This window comes from Lichenostomus cassidix, chromosome 6, assembly GCF_008360975.1.
Source record: "Lichenostomus cassidix isolate B80296 chromosome 6, HeHo_3.0, whole genome shotgun sequence".
Taxonomy (NCBI): Eukaryota; Metazoa; Chordata; class Aves; order Passeriformes; family Meliphagidae; genus Lichenostomus; species Lichenostomus cassidix.
The window spans coordinates 20,088,964-20,108,926 of record NC_139487.1 but is presented as its reverse complement, the minus strand read 5'-3'; the positions used below and the strand labels follow the sequence as shown (position 1 = coordinate 20,108,926).

The 19,963-nt window shown below is 45.1% G+C and overlaps 1 protein-coding gene across 3 annotated transcripts in view; it reads right to left on the bottom strand.

Annotated features, from left to right (window-relative positions):
• Nucleotides 1-446: 446 nt before the first annotated feature.
• The window catches only part of ZSWIM8 (zinc finger SWIM-type containing 8), a 55,576-nt gene continuing 36,059 nt past the window's right edge, over nucleotides 447-19,963 (bottom strand). Inside the window, exons 10-26 of one of the 3 annotated variants that reach the window (XM_085065545.1) lie at nucleotides 18,729-19,737; nucleotides 17,799-17,930; nucleotides 17,091-17,270; nucleotides 15,617-15,800; nucleotides 14,947-15,045; nucleotides 13,972-14,096; nucleotides 12,474-12,705; nucleotides 12,057-12,209; nucleotides 10,767-10,989; nucleotides 10,292-10,581; nucleotides 9,315-9,538; nucleotides 8,544-9,026; nucleotides 7,784-7,952; nucleotides 5,350-5,433; nucleotides 3,818-3,937; nucleotides 2,685-2,863; nucleotides 447-1,474 (exon numbers count right to left, since the gene is read on the bottom strand). In XM_085065545.1, coding sequence (XP_084921671.1) covers nucleotides 1,271-1,474; nucleotides 2,685-2,863; nucleotides 3,818-3,937; nucleotides 5,350-5,433; nucleotides 7,784-7,952; nucleotides 8,544-9,026; nucleotides 9,315-9,538; nucleotides 10,292-10,581; nucleotides 10,767-10,989; nucleotides 12,057-12,209; nucleotides 12,474-12,705; nucleotides 13,972-14,096; nucleotides 14,947-15,045; nucleotides 15,617-15,800; nucleotides 17,091-17,270; nucleotides 17,799-17,930; nucleotides 18,729-19,737 — 4,090 coding nt within the window. In that variant the 3' untranslated portion in view covers nucleotides 447-1,270. Of the gene's footprint in view, nucleotides 1,475-2,684; nucleotides 2,864-3,817; nucleotides 3,938-5,349; nucleotides 5,524-7,783; nucleotides 7,953-8,543; nucleotides 9,027-9,314; nucleotides 9,539-10,291; nucleotides 10,582-10,766; nucleotides 10,990-12,056; nucleotides 12,210-12,473; nucleotides 12,706-13,971; nucleotides 14,097-14,946; nucleotides 15,046-15,616; nucleotides 15,801-17,090; nucleotides 17,271-17,798; nucleotides 17,931-18,728; nucleotides 19,738-19,963 lie in introns of all 3 variants that reach the window. The other 2 variants (XM_085065544.1, XM_085065546.1) reach the window with 2 other exon arrangements.

Sequence of the window (19,963 nt, the reverse complement as noted above, 5' to 3'; positions counted from 1 at the left end):
ATATGTGCTTATACACTTAAGCTAGCTAAACTTAATTTTCTGCAGTGCCGTCCCTACTGGGTATCCTTCATAATCCACCAAATACCTCTCTAAATACATGGGAGCAGCTGTTACTCTGCACAAAACTTGAGAAATACGAGGCTCTGCATTATCACATTTCTAGTATCAAGACTAGAAAAAGAACCCAGTGACTGATACAACTGTAGGCAGAACATCCCAGGCTTACCACCAGCTCTCCCAACAGCCATCAAACACGTACCTCAGCCTCTGCAGAGGCATGTCATTCTCAGAGGAGTACCAGGCAAAAACCTCTGGCTCCCAGCCTGTGCTGGATTGCTGCTCCCCAAAGCATGACAGCCACCTACCAGGGCTCACAGGAGCTCCCACTGACACACAGCTGGTCAGCTCCTTCAGACTGCCAACATCATAGCAGAGAGAAGAGAGAGTCAGTCTAAGAAAACGAGTGTTTAATCAGGAAACGAGAAGAGACAAGGGATAGAAACTGATTACAGGAGAGTAATATCCCAGCCAAAAGAAACAGGATTGTACAACTTGTAACAACCAGGATCAAAACGTTCTATGGAGCCAGCAGTGCCCAGTGAGGGGCACTCCTGAGAAAGAGCCCAAGCACTTCTGCCAGTCTCCAGGCAGCTCAGTGCAGTCAAGGACTGACTGCCCAAGCTCCAGCCTCTGCCCTCAGCAGCTGCAGAAAGCTGCAGAGGGGGCCCTGGCCCTGCTACTCCAGTCTCAGCTTCTCTCACCAGGAGTTGCTGAAAGCGATGGAAGCAGCACTTGCTGTGCACAGCAGTTCCAGCCACTCCTGACAGGAGATGGTGTGTGGAGTAAGAGAAGCCCATACAAAAAAAAAAAAAGTTTACATATTTATAAATGCCAAAATAAATATTTAAGACAGAATCCCCAACCCCTCTAACACGTGCGTAATCACACTGCAAACTGCTCGCAGGACAGCCTCCTGGGGCTCAGGGAAAAAAGCGGTGACTACACCACAGGGCAGCCAGCTCAACTTCCTTCTCATTTCCTGATGCTTCTGAAGCCTGCAGCCCACTGAGAAGGAGGAGGAAGAGCGAGCAAAGCAGAGCGCCAACACGCAACAGTGCTGGAGAGGAATGTCATGGTATAAATACATCAGATCAGTGGTTTCCAACAAGTTAGAACTAAAATAAAAAAGACACCAGAAGGAAGGATGGTGTAAATGGAACTACAACTATGTTGGGCAAAGGGTTGTGTGTCCGTAGAACTCCGCCCGATGTCATGGTGAGAAGGTGGTCATTTCCAGAGAGACCCTTTGCCACAGCTCCTTTGTCTGCTTGCTGCGCTTTAGGTTCTGGAGGATATCATTAAACTGCATCATGCCCATGGGAGTCAGGCAGAAGGCGCTTCTGGCGCTGCGGATGGCATTCACAAAGTCATCGTAGTCAGCTGGAGTGAGATGGATCAGTCGATGATGGATGTACTGGATGGGAACAGGGAAAGAGCCTTAAGGCATTTGCTCACCACCCTCCTGCTGGTGACACTCAAGGGGACTGGAGTTCCCAGGGCCATGGGTCACATGATCCTGTTACTCACCAGCGGTCCCAAGACTCTTGGCTCTGACAGAGGAGAGTATCTCAGCAGCAGCAGTGCTGTTATCCTACAGCCAGCACGGCCAAGGGCAGTGCTCCCGCAGAGCACTCAAGTGCAGCAACTGCCCTCTCTGTCACGAGCACTGAACTGGGCCATAGTACAGCACTTAAAGGCCAGGTAACTTTCTACCCCACCAGCACCCAACCCTCACAATCTTTCATTCTGCAGGTTACATCCAGCCTGGTCACTGCACATCTCCTTTGCTAAGGGGTATGGGCCCAGTAAAGTTTACACTAAGTTGCTACAAAACATCTCCTGGTTTAACACTGTCACTTCTATCAGCTTCTCAAATAAGGCCCCAAAACTGACAGGTTCAGCTTTCAAGGTCAAATGAAGGACCAAGCTCAAATGTTATTTCTCAAAAATACCATCTAGGTGACAGCTAATCCAATCTGGACAATATGGCTACAGAATCACCCTTTGGTCATTTATTCAAGAGAAGCAGGTATATGTAAGGTGTCCTGATTGCACTGTTTTAAGGAACAGGCAGGTTTGGTATTTCAGCTGGCTCACTGAAACACACTTGTCCGGGCTTCAAGAAAGCCTGGGATGTCTGTACTGGTAGCTGATCAAGCCATATCCACTGTTAGTGTCAGCACTGGCCCACCAGACAGCCATGCCAGGGCTTCATGAGGAGGGGAAAACAGGCTACAACTAACAAGGAAAGAAAAAAAGATGGACTAGGGACAGGGGTGGACAAGGGGCTTGAAAACATAGCAAAGAAAAAGCTCAGAAGTTAAAAGGTACAGGTAGCATTCGGAGTGAGGAAGACAAAGAACCACCTCAGCCTTCATGGAAGAGCACAGAAGGTGAAAGGCCTTGGCAGCAGCAGTACAGTGAGTTCCTTTGCATGCAGCCTCCATACAGGCAAGTGATATCTATTCCAGTCCCTGCTGAGGGAGAGGAATGCAGCAGGAAATGGACCACTTCAGCTCCCAGTGCCCAGGGCCCCGTTCCCTCTACACATGCACACAGGTAGTCCTGCAAGGCAGGCAGTGGCCTGGCAGCTCTGACAGGCAGGAAGATAAGCCACACTTTACCTGCATATAGGCCTGCTGGCACCTCTGCACCAGCTGGTGGAAGGCTGGGGTGCGCAGGTGGTTGTGCACATGGGCAGGGTTGAGCCTCTGTAGAGCTTCCATGATGATCTCCTGGAGCACAAAAGGGCTCAGCACCCCCTTGGCTGCACCAACGCAAAACTGATGCACGTAGTTTACACCTGCAGAGCAAGAAGTCAGAACAACAGTGTTAAGATGACACACAAGAAATCACACACTTCACAGCAAGAGCCTGGATCTGGAACACCACCTTCTCAGTGTAATGCATCCTCCAGCAGGCTTGGGGGAGACAGTCCAGGAAACTCACAGGGACAAACAACATTCTGCTACATCCATCAGGTCTGAGGAGAGACCACGTACCACCTCAGTCACTGGTATTCCCAAGTTGACCTTTCTTGAAATGGCATGTGAAAGAAAACTAATGTAGCAAGGTAACTAGAGAGACAAGGATAACACTGTACCTATTCCATTGTTTCCTGACTGCCCATCTAGGAAGCACCTAGATGCCTCAGCACTCAGGCTTTAAGGAGGCTGTAGACATAAGTCAAGCTTCCCCACCACTTCCTACAGTAGAGCTCTACCAGCAAGGAACAGCAGAAGCTGTGCCACTAAACAGGCTGTTTGTAAAGGTGGTTGGTTTTTTTAGTTCTTACTGCTTATGAAAGAATTAAAAAAAATGAGCTGACAAAAAAGATCCAAGAGCAAAATGGAAGTAAAAACAAACAACCCGCAAACAATAGGTGGTTTAAGCATCTATTGCTATAAAAGGTCTTCACAGAAGCTATAAATATACATAAGAAAAGGGAACACCTACAATATAGTGGAAATGGAAAAGAAAGAATAAGTATTATAGAATGGAAGATTCAAGCTCTGAACCCTGCTCAATTTCATGTACTTCATTCAGTGCCTCAAAATGCAACAGCATGCCTACAGAACCCAAAAATGGGACAACTGAGCGGATGAAAGAGCAGTAGAGATCTTCTGAGACTCTCTCAGGAATGGGATTGATATCCGGCTTGCCCAGTCTTTGAAGTTTCACTCTTTCAAGAGCTTTTTCCCACCATGGCCCAAATCCCAGGAAGTGGATTTCTGTTAAGTACTGCTCTGAGCCTTACCTAACTTTGCAGCTAACCCAAGGAGCCATTTTACATCCTCAGTGTAGGGCGGGCTGCGGGAGAAGTTGTTGGGATGGTCGTTGTGAGCTCTTCGGCCAAGCATCTCCAGAGCCAGCATCCCTGTGAGAAAGGGGCAGCCACAGTCAAGCAGCACCTCTGCCCAGTAAGGCTTAGTCTAGCATTTCACTCACTGCAACACCACCTGACTGGCCTGCCCTTCACCAACAGAAAATTCCACAGCTGCAAAGAGCCCAGACAGAAAAAAAAGGCCAATCTTGGAGCCTGCCAGCACAGAAACTATCTGCAAGAACATCTGGATCTGCTGCCCCAGGCTAGGAAACCTGAACAGCCATCACCCCTAACCAATGCTGCAAAGAGACGCTCCAAAAGCACCTACAGCAGTGTCAAACAGAGAACCCCAAAGGCCTCACTACAAGAGGTGTCCTGAAAGCAAAGCTTTTGATCTAAATTTTGCAACAGAGAAGCTACCCAAACCAACCCGCTCTGCTGCAAAGACAATAGGCCAACACTGAGCTGCAGTATTGCCAATCTGCAAACATTTCACTTGTGCCATTACAGTCCTGCAGACAAATCCACTAATTTAAACAGTATTCAAATAACATGTGCCACTTCTTGATCTTCCAGATCATCCTCCCTGCCTGTGCCTCTCTTTTATACAGGCTATTAAACACCCTTCATGGCTTGCCACGTACCACTGTGATATTTTAAATTACATCTGCACCCCTTTCTAGCTAACAAGAACTTTCTACTCTAGCTTTCAACAAAAAAAGTCAAGCTTTCCCTCCATTTTCTTGCTGTTTCTCTTCTTTTGCTTGTTTTAGAGGCTTCATTCTCCTACACCAACTATCCACTGGTTGGACCATGAGTGTGCACAAGTAGCTTACTACTTACTACTACAGTAGCTTACTACAATCTAAGCTTAATCACAAACCCCAAGACTGATATCCTTGTACCAATGGCAATTCAGGCAGAGACTCTATTTCCTCATAACCAGTATGACTGGGAAGGGAATGCTAATTACATACCCACTCTCCACAAAATATAAGTTCCCTCTGCATCTGTCTTCAACAGCTAACTGGAGAGGCACAGAGCACTTCCATTTGTGCTTCTGAAGACTCAGCTGGTATTAAACTAGAGGTGTGCCTTCCTCATGCATGAGCAGCAGGAGCCAAACACCATTTTTTCATACAGTCACAACCTGCACAGTCACATCCTCAGAGCCCTATTCAGACTCCTTTATGTACATCTGCTGAAAGGCAAGACTCTTCCCAGATCTAACCCACTTAGCTTTCTCTTCTGCTCTGCTTGTCCTGAAAAGCAATTGCTCAATCTTACAATGCTTTGCCTTCATTTTTAGCCTCTACATATGATCATCAGCTTGCTTTTCCCATGTCCCTAAGATGCATTCACCAAGAGGTGCAGTAGCAAACTGCCAAATGACAGTGAAACACTGCAGCCTTGCCCTGAATCCCTGTCAAAGGGGCTACAGAAACCCACTTGGCCATCCTTACCAACTCGGTATGCAGAGTGGAGGTAGTGCAGACCCTGGGGGCTCACAGGCTGACTGTGCTGCTCATCCTCGGCAGGAAAACCCCCTGTAACAAGGGAGTTGGGCTGTGAGGACAGAGTTGTCAAGGAAGCACCCTGAATCGCTGGGAACGTTGATCCTGCATGGACACTGCCTACTGAAGAGAGCAAAACAGCAGCATTAGGACCCAGCACCAGCCTAAAAGAAGGTTTACTTAGGACATCATCTCCTTCACCTGACTGCCCCCTGCCAGTGTAAGGTTATGTTCTTCTAAACAGAACAATACAGCAACCAAAACTCACAGGCTTACAACTGAAATACAATGGGCTAGGAACAGCTCTATTTCGTTTCCAAGCTGGGCCCGACTGGGTCAGTTACATGTGGGTTCATCTCTTCTGCAGTATCTTGTGAACGTGGACAAAATCCGTGTTTTATAGGTAAATGTATGTGTTGATTCAGAGGCCTTTGCTATTACAAATAAAATGTTTGGTTCTGATTTCTTGTCCAAGGAAACAATCATGTGTATGTCTACACCTGATGAGAAATTGCTAGGAAAATTACTGAGCAGGAACAGTATTAAGTCGCTCAAGGATCAAGTCCAACAATGCGAGGTTCTTCTACTTTAGCTGTACAACAGCTGTCACTCCATTCAGGAAGAGTGTCACTGGAAGCTGACCTCCAGTCCTTGGGAAGAACAGTCACTGCACACACTGGCAATGTATATCAACAGTAAAAACAGCAAGGAGACTTGAGAAGTTGTCACCTCCAGACACTTAACCAGTATGGGCAAAATCAAGGGAAATGACAGGTTTCAAATGAAAATCCATTACATTGTACCACCTAAACTTGTACTGACAGCAGTTAAAACTGAGTCACTAAGATGCACTCTCTGTCCCTCTCAAGAAAGGTACAAAGAGTAAAAACCAAGGTTTGCTTGAGAACTCCAGAGCAGAGATGCCATTAAGTGTGCGCACATTGCTACCCTTGTTTCACAGCTTCTCTGTGGTGCTACTACACCAGCTTGAGCAATGATCTAAGTTCCTTTGGTTTTTTCCCCTCCATGTTTACTAGTGAATAGTTGAATACCTGAGAATAATGGAAAGATCCATCTGACTTCCTCAACCAAGGAGACACACGGTGCCAAACAACCCACAAAGTGGGGCAAAATTCATACTGCATTTGAAGTCTGGCCAAGGAGAATAACCCGTAAGAATGAGCTAAATTATTGCCAGAGCTCAAGCATCACCACATGATTACGTACTTCAGGAACACTGAAACAGTATTGTAAGAACTGAAAACAAATTCATGGAAGCCATAAACAATGGCAACTGGAAAGGGTGGGGTTGTTTTCTCCTTTCAATATTTTAAGTGTTCTAGGATGAATTAGCACTTCTGGAAGATTCCTAACTCTTAAGAGTTGTGAGAAATTGTTTCTCACAATGAAAAATCACAGCATCAGACTACGACTAAGGCTGGCAGTTGTCAGGTCCTAAGGCCTTCAGGACTATTCTATTTCCTTTTGTCATGGCTTTTTAGCATCAAAATACCTGAAAATAAAATAAAAATAACTGAAAATATTCTCCTGATACCCTGAATAAGAAGGAGGCCAACACAACTCTTAAGTGGTTTTCCACATACCAGTCTTCCCGCACCTGGTGAGTTGCAAAACACTGTTAAAACAAGCAAATAGCACACAAAAAAAGCAAAACAGCTTCTCCAATGAGGGGTTAACAGAGACTGGGGTCAAGCATGACCCACTGGTGCAAAACTCCACAGCAATGACAGCATGCCCACAATTCACTCAGCATCTGTTGTCCCAGTGCTACAAACTACTTGATGGGTTTTCACCATTACAGCACAACACATGAGCAACCATTCCAAATGCCATTGACATGACTCAGACAAAAGATCTGTCCTCTCTCCCCAAGTGCAAGTTCCAGTTTGGGCACTGGCTGCCTCAAATCCTTTCAGGCAGGGAAAGACATTTAGTAGTGCATTTGTAGCAAAAGTCTGCCTGCTTCCTCCAATCTGTTCATCTGACCCAAATGAATCATGTGAGTCTGCTCAAGACTCATCTATGCTCACCTTGCCCAAAGGAGAGCATGAATAAAGGTTTCACAACTTAGAAGTCAGAAATGCAAGGAGGGCTCTAAACATGCTTTAGACTTGAGGCCAAAATAATCTCATACTGGAAATTTAGCTAAACAGAAATTTACCTCAGCTAACTCTATCAAGCTGCCTTGTGAATCCCAGTACCTGAGCATGCACACCTTTAGAATGGTGTGCATTTGGCCAGAAATTCTCAGTGCAAGAACCCTCATTCCAGCTGTAATCAGTGAGGAACAGGACCTCACTAGGGAACAGCTAAGAGGCCCAGGAAAGAAACCTCTGCTATGCAGCCCAGAGCTGTAACTTACGCGCTACGTTGGAAGACAGCGATAGTCCCGTCTCACTGTGATAGGGATGCACCGCAATCTGTGTCATGGAGGGGACAGGCACACCAGGGAAGGACACAGCTGTAGCTGCCAGTGACGGTGTTGTTACCGAGTAAGGGTATTGCGCCCCTATGAATGCTGGATGGACACCCTAAAACAGAAGGGAGTAACAGTCAAGTCTACTTCATCTGTTTGGAAGTACTTCAAACATCATGTCCCTGCACAAGCCCCAGAGCTTGAAAAGTCCAGTCTAACAGGAAAAAGAAGCAAAGGAAGAACCTTACACTGCATGAGCATTATATCTGCTTGCTCCTTCTCCTTCTAAAAATCTAATCAGTTTGCAGAAAACCATTCCAAGACCTCCAAAAATAGGCAAAGGTTAAAATAAACTTTATATGGTTTTCCCACTGTATTCTCTGTTTAGCCTGCAAGCTCTCAAGAAGACAAGCTTTCTGTCCAGTGCCATCTGAGAAATTATAGAGCAACAGAAGTTAAAAACTACTGATGAATTATATTTTATATTCTCTTGAGACTTTAAATGCAGCCACAGAAGGCTCCTTATTGTGCAAACGCTGAGCTGGAGAGCCAAAGTAAGTATCCCCAATTGGCAAGTGAGAGCAGAAGCTGGATCTCAAGTCATGGCAGGTCTGAGCCCCATGCTCTCCCCAGTCCAACATACTCCCTCTGAAGTAGCCACATAAGGTCACAGTAAATAAATGAACAAGGCACAGCCAAAACTCACCTGTGGATACGCCGAGCCAGGGACCGGGAAGACTGCTGGGCGCGGCATGTGCTGGATAGTGTGTCCGATATACTGGGGGTTACAGGGGATGTGAGTCTGAAGGGTGGTGTAAGGGTGGAGACCCTGCGTGTGTGTGTGTGCCATCGCTGGCCCTGCCACCGTGTGCTGCTGGTACATGGTGGACCCCACAGAGATCACTGGCATGACGGTTGCTGCCGCGGTTACTGCAGCTGCCACTGTCACCGTGGTGGGCTCCGAGGTCACCCGGCTGTCTGGCAAACCCCGCGCTGCTTCTGACGCGGCCCGTGCGCCGCCGGCGCTGCAGCCAGTGGCACCTTCCCTCTGGGCCGGGGTGCCACCAACAGTCTGTTCGTAGAGCCAGTACCACTGATGAGCTACTTCAAAGAGGACTTCCGGGTACACACCACCTCCTTTGGCTGCCTCTTCTACTGCCATGCAGGCCTTTTCCAGCATCAGATTGTCCTGGTAGCAGTGAAACAAAGGAAGTAGTTAGGAATGTAAAAGGAGAAACGCAACAGGGAAAAACTAAAAGAGGGGAAAAGTATAACACACTCTAAAATGACTTAGCACTAGGGGGATCAGCCAGAAGATATGCAGCAGAATAACCAGTGTTACTCACGAAACATAAAAAAATCCAGAGAACTGGGATTAAGGCTGTGCAGGAGCAAAGGAGCCAACCCCACAAGTAACAGCAGCACATCTTTGATGCTAGAAAGCAGCCTCCACTAGCAGCTGCCATGCAATGCTCACCTGTTCCTTACACTGCACCAGAGCCCTCTGGATCTCATTTGGGTTCAGGGCATGAGCATGAGGCAGGCAGCTGAGTGCCAGTTCAGCAGCTGCCCGCACCATGTTGGAGTCTCTGGCACGTGAAGCTCTGTCTGCCAATGATGCCACCTCTGGGGGAGTTAGATGTCCATCCCAACACTCCACCAAGATGTTCAAGGCTGCGCTACCAATCTCCATGGCCTGCCCTAAGAGGAAGAGCGAGAGACTCACACCACTGTATGCCCAGCACAGTTACAGTCAGCTTTCTCTCAACAGCAGGTGCACTCTTCACTTCCCTCAGGGACAGTAACAGAGCCCAGTTGCTTCCCTTAGGGTTCACGCCAAATTTAGGTGCTTCCTCCGAAAACACAGGACAGGCAAGAGCCCTCAATGAGCAAGTGATGAGTGAGGACACCATTACCAAAGTGAAGCTAAAATGCATTGGAAATAGCAAAAAGTACTTGCTACAGCTGATTTTAGCACCCACAAACAAGACTGGACTGTCACTCTATTTCATCATGTCAGGACAACATGAATTTTCAAAGGTGTGGTTTTTAGGCTTCTAGAAGCTGTATGGATAGGTAGAGGTATGGGTGCAATTGGAAGAAGGAGGAAAGTGAAAACTGAACACAGCCAAAGAGCACATTCAGACTTGACAAATGTTTCTCTCTTCAGCATACCTCTAAAGGAGAGGTAAAGACCAGTCTCTGTATGAGAATTGGGCTTTTTAGACTGAAGCATGTTGCTGTACAAACAAGAAGAAAGAGGTCACAAGAATTTTCCATGCCAAAGTAAGCACCAGTGTGTAAATCACTGCTGATCAGCAACTACTGCAGCTGTGTGAGCTGCTTACATGGCTACTACAGCACATCAGCATCACCATTTTCAAGAACAAGCTTGCCTCCCTACCCCCTCCCTTCCTGCCCCTAAGTGAGCCTCCCAAAAAGTTGTGCTGTAACCTGTGATCCAAGAGACATGGGAGGAGTAAGTTCGAGAGAGCCAGTTGGGAGACACGAAGTTGTGCAGCCCTAGTGCATACAGCCCAATCTCAAAGGCGCAGAGGTGAAGGTTGCGGTGTGGTCCCTGGTGCCCACCACTGGAGGAAGGGTGGGTGAAGATAGAGGTACTGCTGTTTCCACCTGCTTTGATAAGGACTGTCTTGGCCAATTCAAAGTAGAAGTGAGCAGCTGCCTCTGAGGGCTGGTTTGGGACATGAGGAGCATGGCTCTCTAGCCGCCTCCCTTTATACCTAGAAGAAAGATGGAGAAATCTTTCAGACAAAAAGTACCCCAAGTTTGCCAGCTGCAGCCCCTGTCTTTCGAGTTCAGAGGAAACCAAGCAAATTTTCCCCATAAAGTGTTTCCCAATGCACACGTGCCAGGTCCCCAAGATCAGGCCCAGAGACTGCCTCTGTGCTTTGGTATTATTCATTACCTGCCAACTTCCACAGTCTTTGCACGAGCTCCCCCACTGGCTCTCCTACTGCCACTGGATGAGGAAGACCCCAGTGAATCACTTGAAGAACTGCTGATGCTGTCACTGTCCTGTCCTCTGCCCCAGGATGTCGTTGCCCAGCCCCCACGTAGGGGACGCCGACTGAGCGTTGGAGAACTGTCAGAGGTGGTTTCAGGAGCACTGCTGTCAATACTAGCCATGCCTACAACACCAGAACCAACACAGAAATGTCACCAGGGTTTGTAAATGCAACGTAGGTGGGTAAACTCCTAACCATATCACCTGCAGTACCAAGATCAGTTGTGTCAGTGACAGCTTTAGGGCTGCCAGGCATTCACTGTAAATTAAGAGATTAAGTCAAATCAACTGGGCCACAGACATCAATGTAATTTTGTAGCTCTTGGATTAAAATGCAGAAGTATCCAAGAACAAGGTATCTTTATTTCCCCCTTCACACTATCACAGCCCCTCACTCCACCTGCAAAGCTTTGTGGAAGAGTATAACAAGAAGCAAATATACATACAAAGTCAAGTTACACAGATTACACAAATATGAAGAAAACTCTAGATACGTGCTGCACAACCTTTACATCCTCTGCCTCTAACTTATTACCCTTCCCAAGGGAAATGTACCGAGGCAACAGCTCCCCTGGATTTGTTTCTGGATCCAGGACCACAACGCTCCATTCCCAGACTCAGCAATCATTCAGCTCCAGATAGCTAATCCATCACGCACAACATAACTGGTGCAAGAAAGGCATGGCAACTTGCCATATAGAAAGGGGCAGGAAATCTATGGAGCAAATCTTATTTGTCCAATCAAACACATCAGAGACACTGAACTGCTTCTGTTGTACAGGAAAGGCTGACAAGCAGAATCACAGAGTCACAGACTGGTTTAGGTTGGAACTTAAAAGATCATCTAATTGCAATCCCCTGCCATGGACAGAGATATCTTCCACCAGAACAGGTTGCTCAAAGTCCCATCCAACCTGGTCTTGAACACTCCCAGGGACAGGGCATCCACCACTTCTCCGTGCAACCTGTCCAGAGCTTCGCAACCCTCACGGCAAAGAACTTCTTCCTAACATTTAATCTGAATGTTAGGATTAACATTAAGCTCTTTCAGTTTAAAGCTGTTATCCTTTGTCATATCACAACATGTCCTTGTAAAAAGTTTCTCTCTGGCTTTCTTGTGTGAACAAGGGGTAAACCCCAGCAGACTGCCTAGCAGAGCACTAGATGCTGTATAAGCTAGTCCATTCCCACCTGTGTGTTTCTTCTTCTGCCTGACAGGTGAACCCCAGCATCTCCCATTGTATCCACCTCGGTTTCCAAGGGCCAGACGACTGGGGACCTTTCCCTCTTGTTTCAAAACAGTGGCCTCCGCAGCTGGCTCACAGGGGGACCTCTGAGAGCTTTCTGCATGAACAGGACAGTGACAAGATTAACATAATTTTTGTATCTGTATCTCTAAAACCAGACATGGACATTTAAAAGATATAAATATCAAAAGATAAAGTCTTTTTATAAAATGAATTGTATTTACGAGCAGCATTATCTCAGTTTTCTTTCACTTATTAAACACATCCTCTTACATCAGGCCAAGAACATTTAACTCAATATTCGGAAAACAGGCGGCAATTATGGAAAATTTTAGCATAGCTGTTACCAAGCACTTCTTACCCTGTGCACTCTTCTCCACAAAGTTCTCAGGACTGCTCTGGACTGCAGTGCTTACAGAAGCTTGCTGAGTGACAGAAGTCCCTGGAAGCTGCTGGATAGCTGCAGCAGACTGGGCAGCATGTTTGGAAGGAGATTTTTGATTTGCAACTGTAGGCTTGCTGGATGAGTAGAAGGAACTCAGCGTCTGTGGCTTGTGAGTTTGACTCTCTCTGTCCAAGAGTTTGTCTAAAATCTTTAACAAGGAGAAAAAAGAAAAGTGCTCAGCAGACAGGTAAGAGAAGGGTAAGGCATTACACTAAGACAAAAAGGGAAAATACAAAATCAACTTCCTGGTGGACAACAAAATCTCATTTGTTGGAGAAAAAATAAAATGCTTATTCTCTAGAAAAGAGGCATCATCTTACTGCACTGAAGATCAGTGCAATGCACAGTTGAGAGCCATGTGGTCTGGATTACTTGAGGAAGCAAAGAATCAGTAATATATCATATTCACTTGGAACAGCCACTGGCTTTACTTGAAAAGCACCCAAAACTTACAAAAAATAAGTAATTCTGGCATAACAAGGACAGAATGGAGGATTCTAAATTTAGTTCTGCCAGATGTTGTTGTTTAAGTCACAAAAATTCCGTGCTCACCATTAAGAAAATCCTGTCATACATTACCAAAAAACTGGCAAAGCCACTAGAGAAAATGTACTGGCCTACAGTAACATTTTCTGGTCTTAATTTATTATGTAATTGAGGAACAATGCATGACCACGTTTCAAGGGTTTGTCCACTTCTACTGTTTGTTCTCCATATTTAATCAACACCACAAGTCTGACAGACCATTTATGTGCAGATGATTGATATCACAGTGTCCCCGTTATTCTCTGCAGAGGAGTATAGCAAAAGAGCTTCTCTTTTAGGAGACAAAAAGACACTAATAACGTACTTCTTGCTGTGTCGAAGGATTTCTGAATATAAAAGATTAATAAAACCCCTTCTAAGCTTCAGCAGTTTTCAGTATTTTTTTCTTCCTTTGGGGTGGAGAGGCAGAATTTTTCTCTTGCATAGGAAATTAAGACACAGGGGTAGTGAACTGATACATCAAAGAGGTGAGATGTCAAGAAACAGAGGCTTTGCCAGGTTATACTGTTCTGCAAGCCAATATCACTGCAGCAAAACATATGCAATCTCCAGACCACACACTAACTGCACACTGAAAGCCCTTAGGAGAGGACTTGAATTAGCAGCTAAACATAAGCAATAAAAGCAGTGACAACACATCTCCTGACTGGACCTTAAGAAACCTAAGGAAAGAGTGCCTCTCCCAGGGCAATGCACACTGCACAATCAGGTTTTGCATCAGTGGATTAACATAAATACCACAGTATAGCTTGTAAAACATCAGTATGTGACACAGCAATTTATACTCACTGGTAAAACTATCAAATCCATCAAAACCCAAACATGGTTTGCCTTCCATCTCCCTCTCCCCTTTCAAAGGGAAACTCACCTTCTTCAGCTTAGACTGATCATCCTTGTAAGTAATCATCAGGGCTAATGCCAGATCCCCTTTCTCCCTTCGTGTGCCTTCACACAACAGAGGATGTTCTGCTTCACTGACAGTTGTTTTCATACCTGCAGCCCATAAAAGAGAGGATGAGGAGACAAGTGAGCCCATGGGGCTACGCCACATCCTGAGCATTATCTATACCTCAGACTGTTTTATTCACCTCCCTGTTACAGGCAAAATAACACTTTTCCCCCTATTTTTCTGTTAACTTCAGAAATAGGCCATGAATAAACAGAAGCTGCTGTCTGTCCCTAGAAATCTGCTACAACTGTCAAAACAAGCAGATACTAAAAGACCACAGGAAGAGTCCAGGCAAGCCTACAACCCTACCTTGAAACAAACCATAAAAAACTCATCTTCCTTTCAGAGATGAAGCAACAGAGGCCAGCTCTTTTCTAATCCATTCTATTCCTTTTTGCATACTGCTTTAAAACAGGCACATAGAATTGTCAGCATAACATGTATATAATCACTGCTTTGTTGTTGAAGCAAATGAGACAAGAATTCAGTACTATGCTAAGATCCTAAATTATATGATAATGTTTGAGAGTACTCCTGCTAGTCTTTCACTACCATTGTCTAATCTCTTCTGAAATGACTGCCTTTTGTTCTCTGAAACTGTCCATCTGCATTAAAGTCTAGGCAATACATACTTCATGACAAAAGATCAAGCAGAAAGCTAAAATTCATGTTACTACTTAATATTGAGCTCTTGTCCTGCATTCTCCTTCCATTTTTTCACAGCCTTACAAAGATATCTCAACCCTAGCATGTAGATTCCTGCACCTGCTTCTGTCAAACTGTGCAAACATTTCCGTTTCTGGAACTGGAACGAACTACTAACTCTCACTGTTCAAAACCAGAAAGGATGCAGAACATGGATAAATGCAGACTTTTCTTGTAAAAGATTCTTACCAAGAGCAGCAACAGCTGCCTCAAAACCAAGCTCTTCATCTCCAGGCATTTCATTATTCCAATTACGGCTTGGAGGTCTAGAGCCTGTAGGAGAAACCACTGAAAGAAGACAATAGAATTAGTTTTCAGCTTTCAAACCAAAGACTTCAAAGTAAAAGACATTTCTGAGAGCTTTCTGAATTTTCAGAGCTTCCTACAGTTGTATTCTTAGCCTCATACCAGTATCAAGACCAGAGCACCTTATGGATTTCTTTTTCCACTTCTCTCTCTAGTCTCAGAAGGCTCCAAACCAGACACATATATTGCCAAGTTAGTCTTCTAATCCCAGACTGCTCTGTTCTTTTTAAAAAACTAGATTTATATTAGCTTCCTCTGAATATAACCAGCATAAAAGCAGAAAAGTCAGTCATTTATAACTATTTTATAAACACACACATAGTGTTGCAACGTGTTAAGTGTCCAGTTGTTTTCAGATGTAGGCAGAAGGAGAAACAGTGCCACTGGGGAACAATGTATCTTTAAAGCAACCTAGAGGCAAGTGCAAGCAAGAGCTCATGAAGAATAAAACTTTAATCATTCCTATACAGAAGACAGCTTCTCTTTACAAATACCTCAAGACCTGGCATCTCAAAACATGCCCTGCACACACAGAAGCCAATGCAGTCAGTACCTGGAGTGCAAAGGACATCAAATATAAAGCTTGCCAACATCAGAGGCAGGACAGGACGGTAATCGCACAATGTCCCTTCTCGCAGTTCTTCAGCTCTTCCTCGAATAGTGTTCATCTCATTGGTGCCCAAGGGAATCTTCTTCAAGAGGGCTGCAATCTCAGATTCCTGATAAGCCAGCTTCACCTGGTAGTTCCACAAGGAAACAAAAGAAGCTGTCAACAGCACAGTCCCCTGTGGGGAGCAGACCATTTTCCTCTACACAAAAACCAAAAGTTTTTATTAATTTATTAAATTACAGCAACTCTTAGCCTAGCCACCTTTACCATTCTCTTCACAATGAAAACAGGTTTTCAAATCTAATAACAGTCTTGCTTTGTATTTATACACAAAATTTTTTACTCAAATGATCACTCTTCAGTTGCACACAGAAAAAATGCATCAGGTCTCATAAGAACATGAGTAGATATCTGACTGGATAGGCCAGTGGAAAAGGTGGTTACTTGTAATTGTAGGAAGGAAAGATGCTATGTTAAGTGATAGACCCATTTGAGACACCAGAGACTGATTAGCAGAAGAAAGGGCACAGCGTGGCAGCACCAAATGCCATCAGGATGAAGACATTTCACTACTCTATGCCTTGTATTCTCTCCATTCTTAACGTGAAAGTAATTGTTTTCTTTTAGGTAGCAAGTGACTGCCAATCTCACAATCTTCTAATCAGACCATAAGAAGTACACATAATTAGTGTAATAATAGTAGTTGGTGGATAACTAGCAACAATACACACTCTGAGGGACTGAACAATCCTGCAGTGAAAAGCAAGGTGGCTGTAAATCACATGGAAAAAGTCTTCACTGGACATTTATTTTTCAAAAGAGGAATCCTAATAGTAATCAAGGAGTATCCAAAATAATATGCTTGCCCAGTGCATATGCTTGCTTGCCAATGGATGAGATATCAGCAAGAGCAACAATTTTCAAACATGTAACAACAGCACCAATTCACCCTAAGGAGTAACATTTCAAACCATTTCACCAATGCGGATATGGACAAATATGGATATTTACAAATGACTTTATTTGTCTCAGATTAGTGAAGCAAACTGAAAACATATTTAAGATAAGAAGTAGGCTGCTCTAATCAAAGTAATACATTCATAGAAGATTTTGTACTCATTTCAATATTTTCAGGCCTATAGCTTCACGTGAAATCAAAGACCTGTTGGCACATGAGGTTTGAGCTTCCTATCAATGAAGGTAACAGCTGAAGTGATGTTGCTAGTAATTTTTGTGGCAGATCAACATGTGCTAATGGGACATGCACTCAATTAACTTAGTTCCACTGCAATCCATTTTAAGAAAACATATAAAAGCATAGGCAAAGTTCAGGTGTTGAAATTTAAACCATGTGAGCAAATGCATTCCAACAGAACAATTTTGTTTATGGATACTGTCTTTTTGAGATATCTCATACCTCCAGAGCCTTGGTAGAGGCAGGTGGTCTCTGCAGCTCCAGAGCAAACATTCCTATTCGGAAGGCCAGGTTGTGGTACTCCAGCCGCTCACTCAACACAGTCAGCAAGAAGGCAGCTTTAGACAAGGTGTTGGTTGCCACCCATGTCTGCTTGCTGGTTGATACCTTGTTCTTTTTGCCCTGTTTGAGGAGGAATTTGTCACAGGAGACTTTTCTAAACATCCCAAATGACTCTATGCTTGTCCTTTTATCCTTTGCAATAATTACAGACAGCAGAAAGAACAAAATACATTTAAATTTGATTCCTTTTGCTGAGGAATCTGAAATTTCAGTGGTTACTGTCGAATATCATTGCTCCCCCTGTATCACACCAGCACAGCATGGGGGAGGGAGCTGGCCTGTGGACAAGACACATGCCCTCTATTGGACTGATGCTGTGCAGGCAGATATCATGTGTCTGTCCCTTCCAAGGGAACCCTTCCAAACAACAAACACTGCTTAGTGGCACTACAAGTGAGTTTCCAGAAGTTTATGCTTATTTCTTTCCTGTCCAACCCTCTTACCCTGAAGCAGCAAAACTGCTAACCTTTCCAGTGGTGTGCACTATGAAACAGGAGACTAAGGTTTCTGAGAGAATCACAAGAAACAGGGTCACCTGCACAGAGCTGCACTAAAATCAAGACTACTGATGGTTGCTGCCATCTCTACCTTAGCTGGTGGCTGCTCCACTTTGAGATCTGGAGGGTTGGCCAGTAGGTCCCTGGCAAGCTCTACAGTCAAGCGGCAAGCGTCACCACTGTATCCATGTGCATACAGGGCCTCTGCACAGGCAAACAGGATCTGCAAAAAAAAACAGATGGCCATATTCAAACCACACCGCCCCAGCCTGGAGTTAGCCTACTCAAACCACTTGTCACAAAGACTCTGCAACCACAATTCACTACTAACTTCAGCAGCAGCTATTCTCAAGAGTCCTCCTTGCCTAGACCTTCACCCTCACTCCTTGAAGCACTCCCCTGAAAGCCTTTTCTCCCATGATTAAATCCTACCCTCTCTCCAAGTGCTATAAGACATCAGAGAATAACTCAAAAAAACCTAAACCTCTATCACTATGTCCACACATGGCCATTTGGCTGCCTGCTTGTATACGTGCAAGCTCTAAACACATGTTGTGGTTATTGCAGGAATGAGACACAGTTTATTTAGATTGCCTCTCCTTTCTAAAGAACTTCCGCTTAAACAGTTGGATTTAAATTTATCTTGCTGAGCATGTTTCAGTCTTACTTATTTTTAATTTCAGATAAATGTTGCCATTTCCAAGGGTGAGACTAGGTGAAAAGCACACACTGTTTTGTCTACATTTGTAAATCCTGGAGTGTGAGATGGGACTAACTAAAACTAGGACAACACTTGCAGCCAGCACAGAAATAGAGAACCAAGATTGTGGGAATCAGACATATGCTACCACTGCATTAGCCTGTAGGTACCTTATCATACAATTGGTTATCACAACATTATAACTAAGCACTTGATTTAACAACATCCTAGGTTAAGTGTGGCAGCTATGAAGGTGGTGAGCCCATGATTTATACAATATATAAAATTACAAAACAGCATTTTGAACTAGACTCAGCTCACCTCCATCCGGTTCTCCTGTTCCAGAGGCTTTATACCAGCAAATATATCCTGTTCCTCTTCAATTCCCTCTTCAGCTTTGTCATCATCTTCCTTGGCTACATCTTGTGGATTCAGATAGTACACCTGGTAATCATCTTCCTCTTCTCCATCATCCCCTCCCCCTGCTGCACCATTCTCTTCCACTTCTTCTGGCTTCAGACTCACACCTCCAGAGTTCTCATCCGCAGAAGGAAGGTCCTCATCACCACTACCCATCTCCCCCACAGGATCCCTGGGGGATTTCTTGGCCATGGAACTGCTCCTGATAGTGGGCTCAGGTCCCTCAGAGAAGTACACCCCACCATCCTCCTCAAAGGCATCCCTATAGCTCCTGCTCAGTGGACTTTCTGTAAAACTAAAGGTGTTGCTGGCTTCTGCCCCCAGTGCCAAGCTGCTGTCATCCAGGCTCATCTCTGCCAAGTCTGGCTCCAGAGAGCTGTCCTCACTGCTCATGCGGCGTTTCCCACTATGTTTACTGGTCAAGCCTTTGCTCACTGGCAGCTTTGTTTTGCCCACTGCAGTCTTATAAACAGCTTTATCCCCTTCTGCTGAGAGCCGCCTCAGAACCCTCTGGGGTGTTTCAGAGACAACTTTCCGCTTTCCAGTGAGTTCCTTCGGCCGAACCGCTGGCTCCTGGGGAGAGGGCCGCAGCCTGTCCCCGGGCTGCAGGCATGGTCCCCCAGGCTCCTGGCCGTGGCTTCTACCAGCCTCACAGGCAGCTTCTGCACACTGCAACCGGCAGCTCCTCTGCTGGATGGCCTTTACCCAACAGAACGAGTTCTTCTTGTCAGTGCTGCTATATGTAATCCCAGGAATGGGATAAGCTTCCTCCCAGCTGAAGTAACAGGCTTCTACAGCTGGCTTGAAACCTTGGAAGAGCTTCTCCAGTGATTTCTTGTGCTGACCCCTCTTAACATTATCTATGACTTTCAGCTGCCACTGTCTGAGCTGTAAGCAAAGGTCCCTGCGCCTAAGAGAACAAAGAGGACAGGTTAGGAAACAGACACAAAAAACACCTGCAACAAACTACTGCTTAATTCACAGAACACTTTCTTTGGCCAGAAACTTTATCTGCTGAATTAAGTACAAACAGCATTAGTAAGAAGACAGGCTGGAAAAAAGCAAACAGGTATACTAACAACTAAGTTCTTGACAGGCTCATGATACAGAAACAAAATGTGAACACCACCAACACA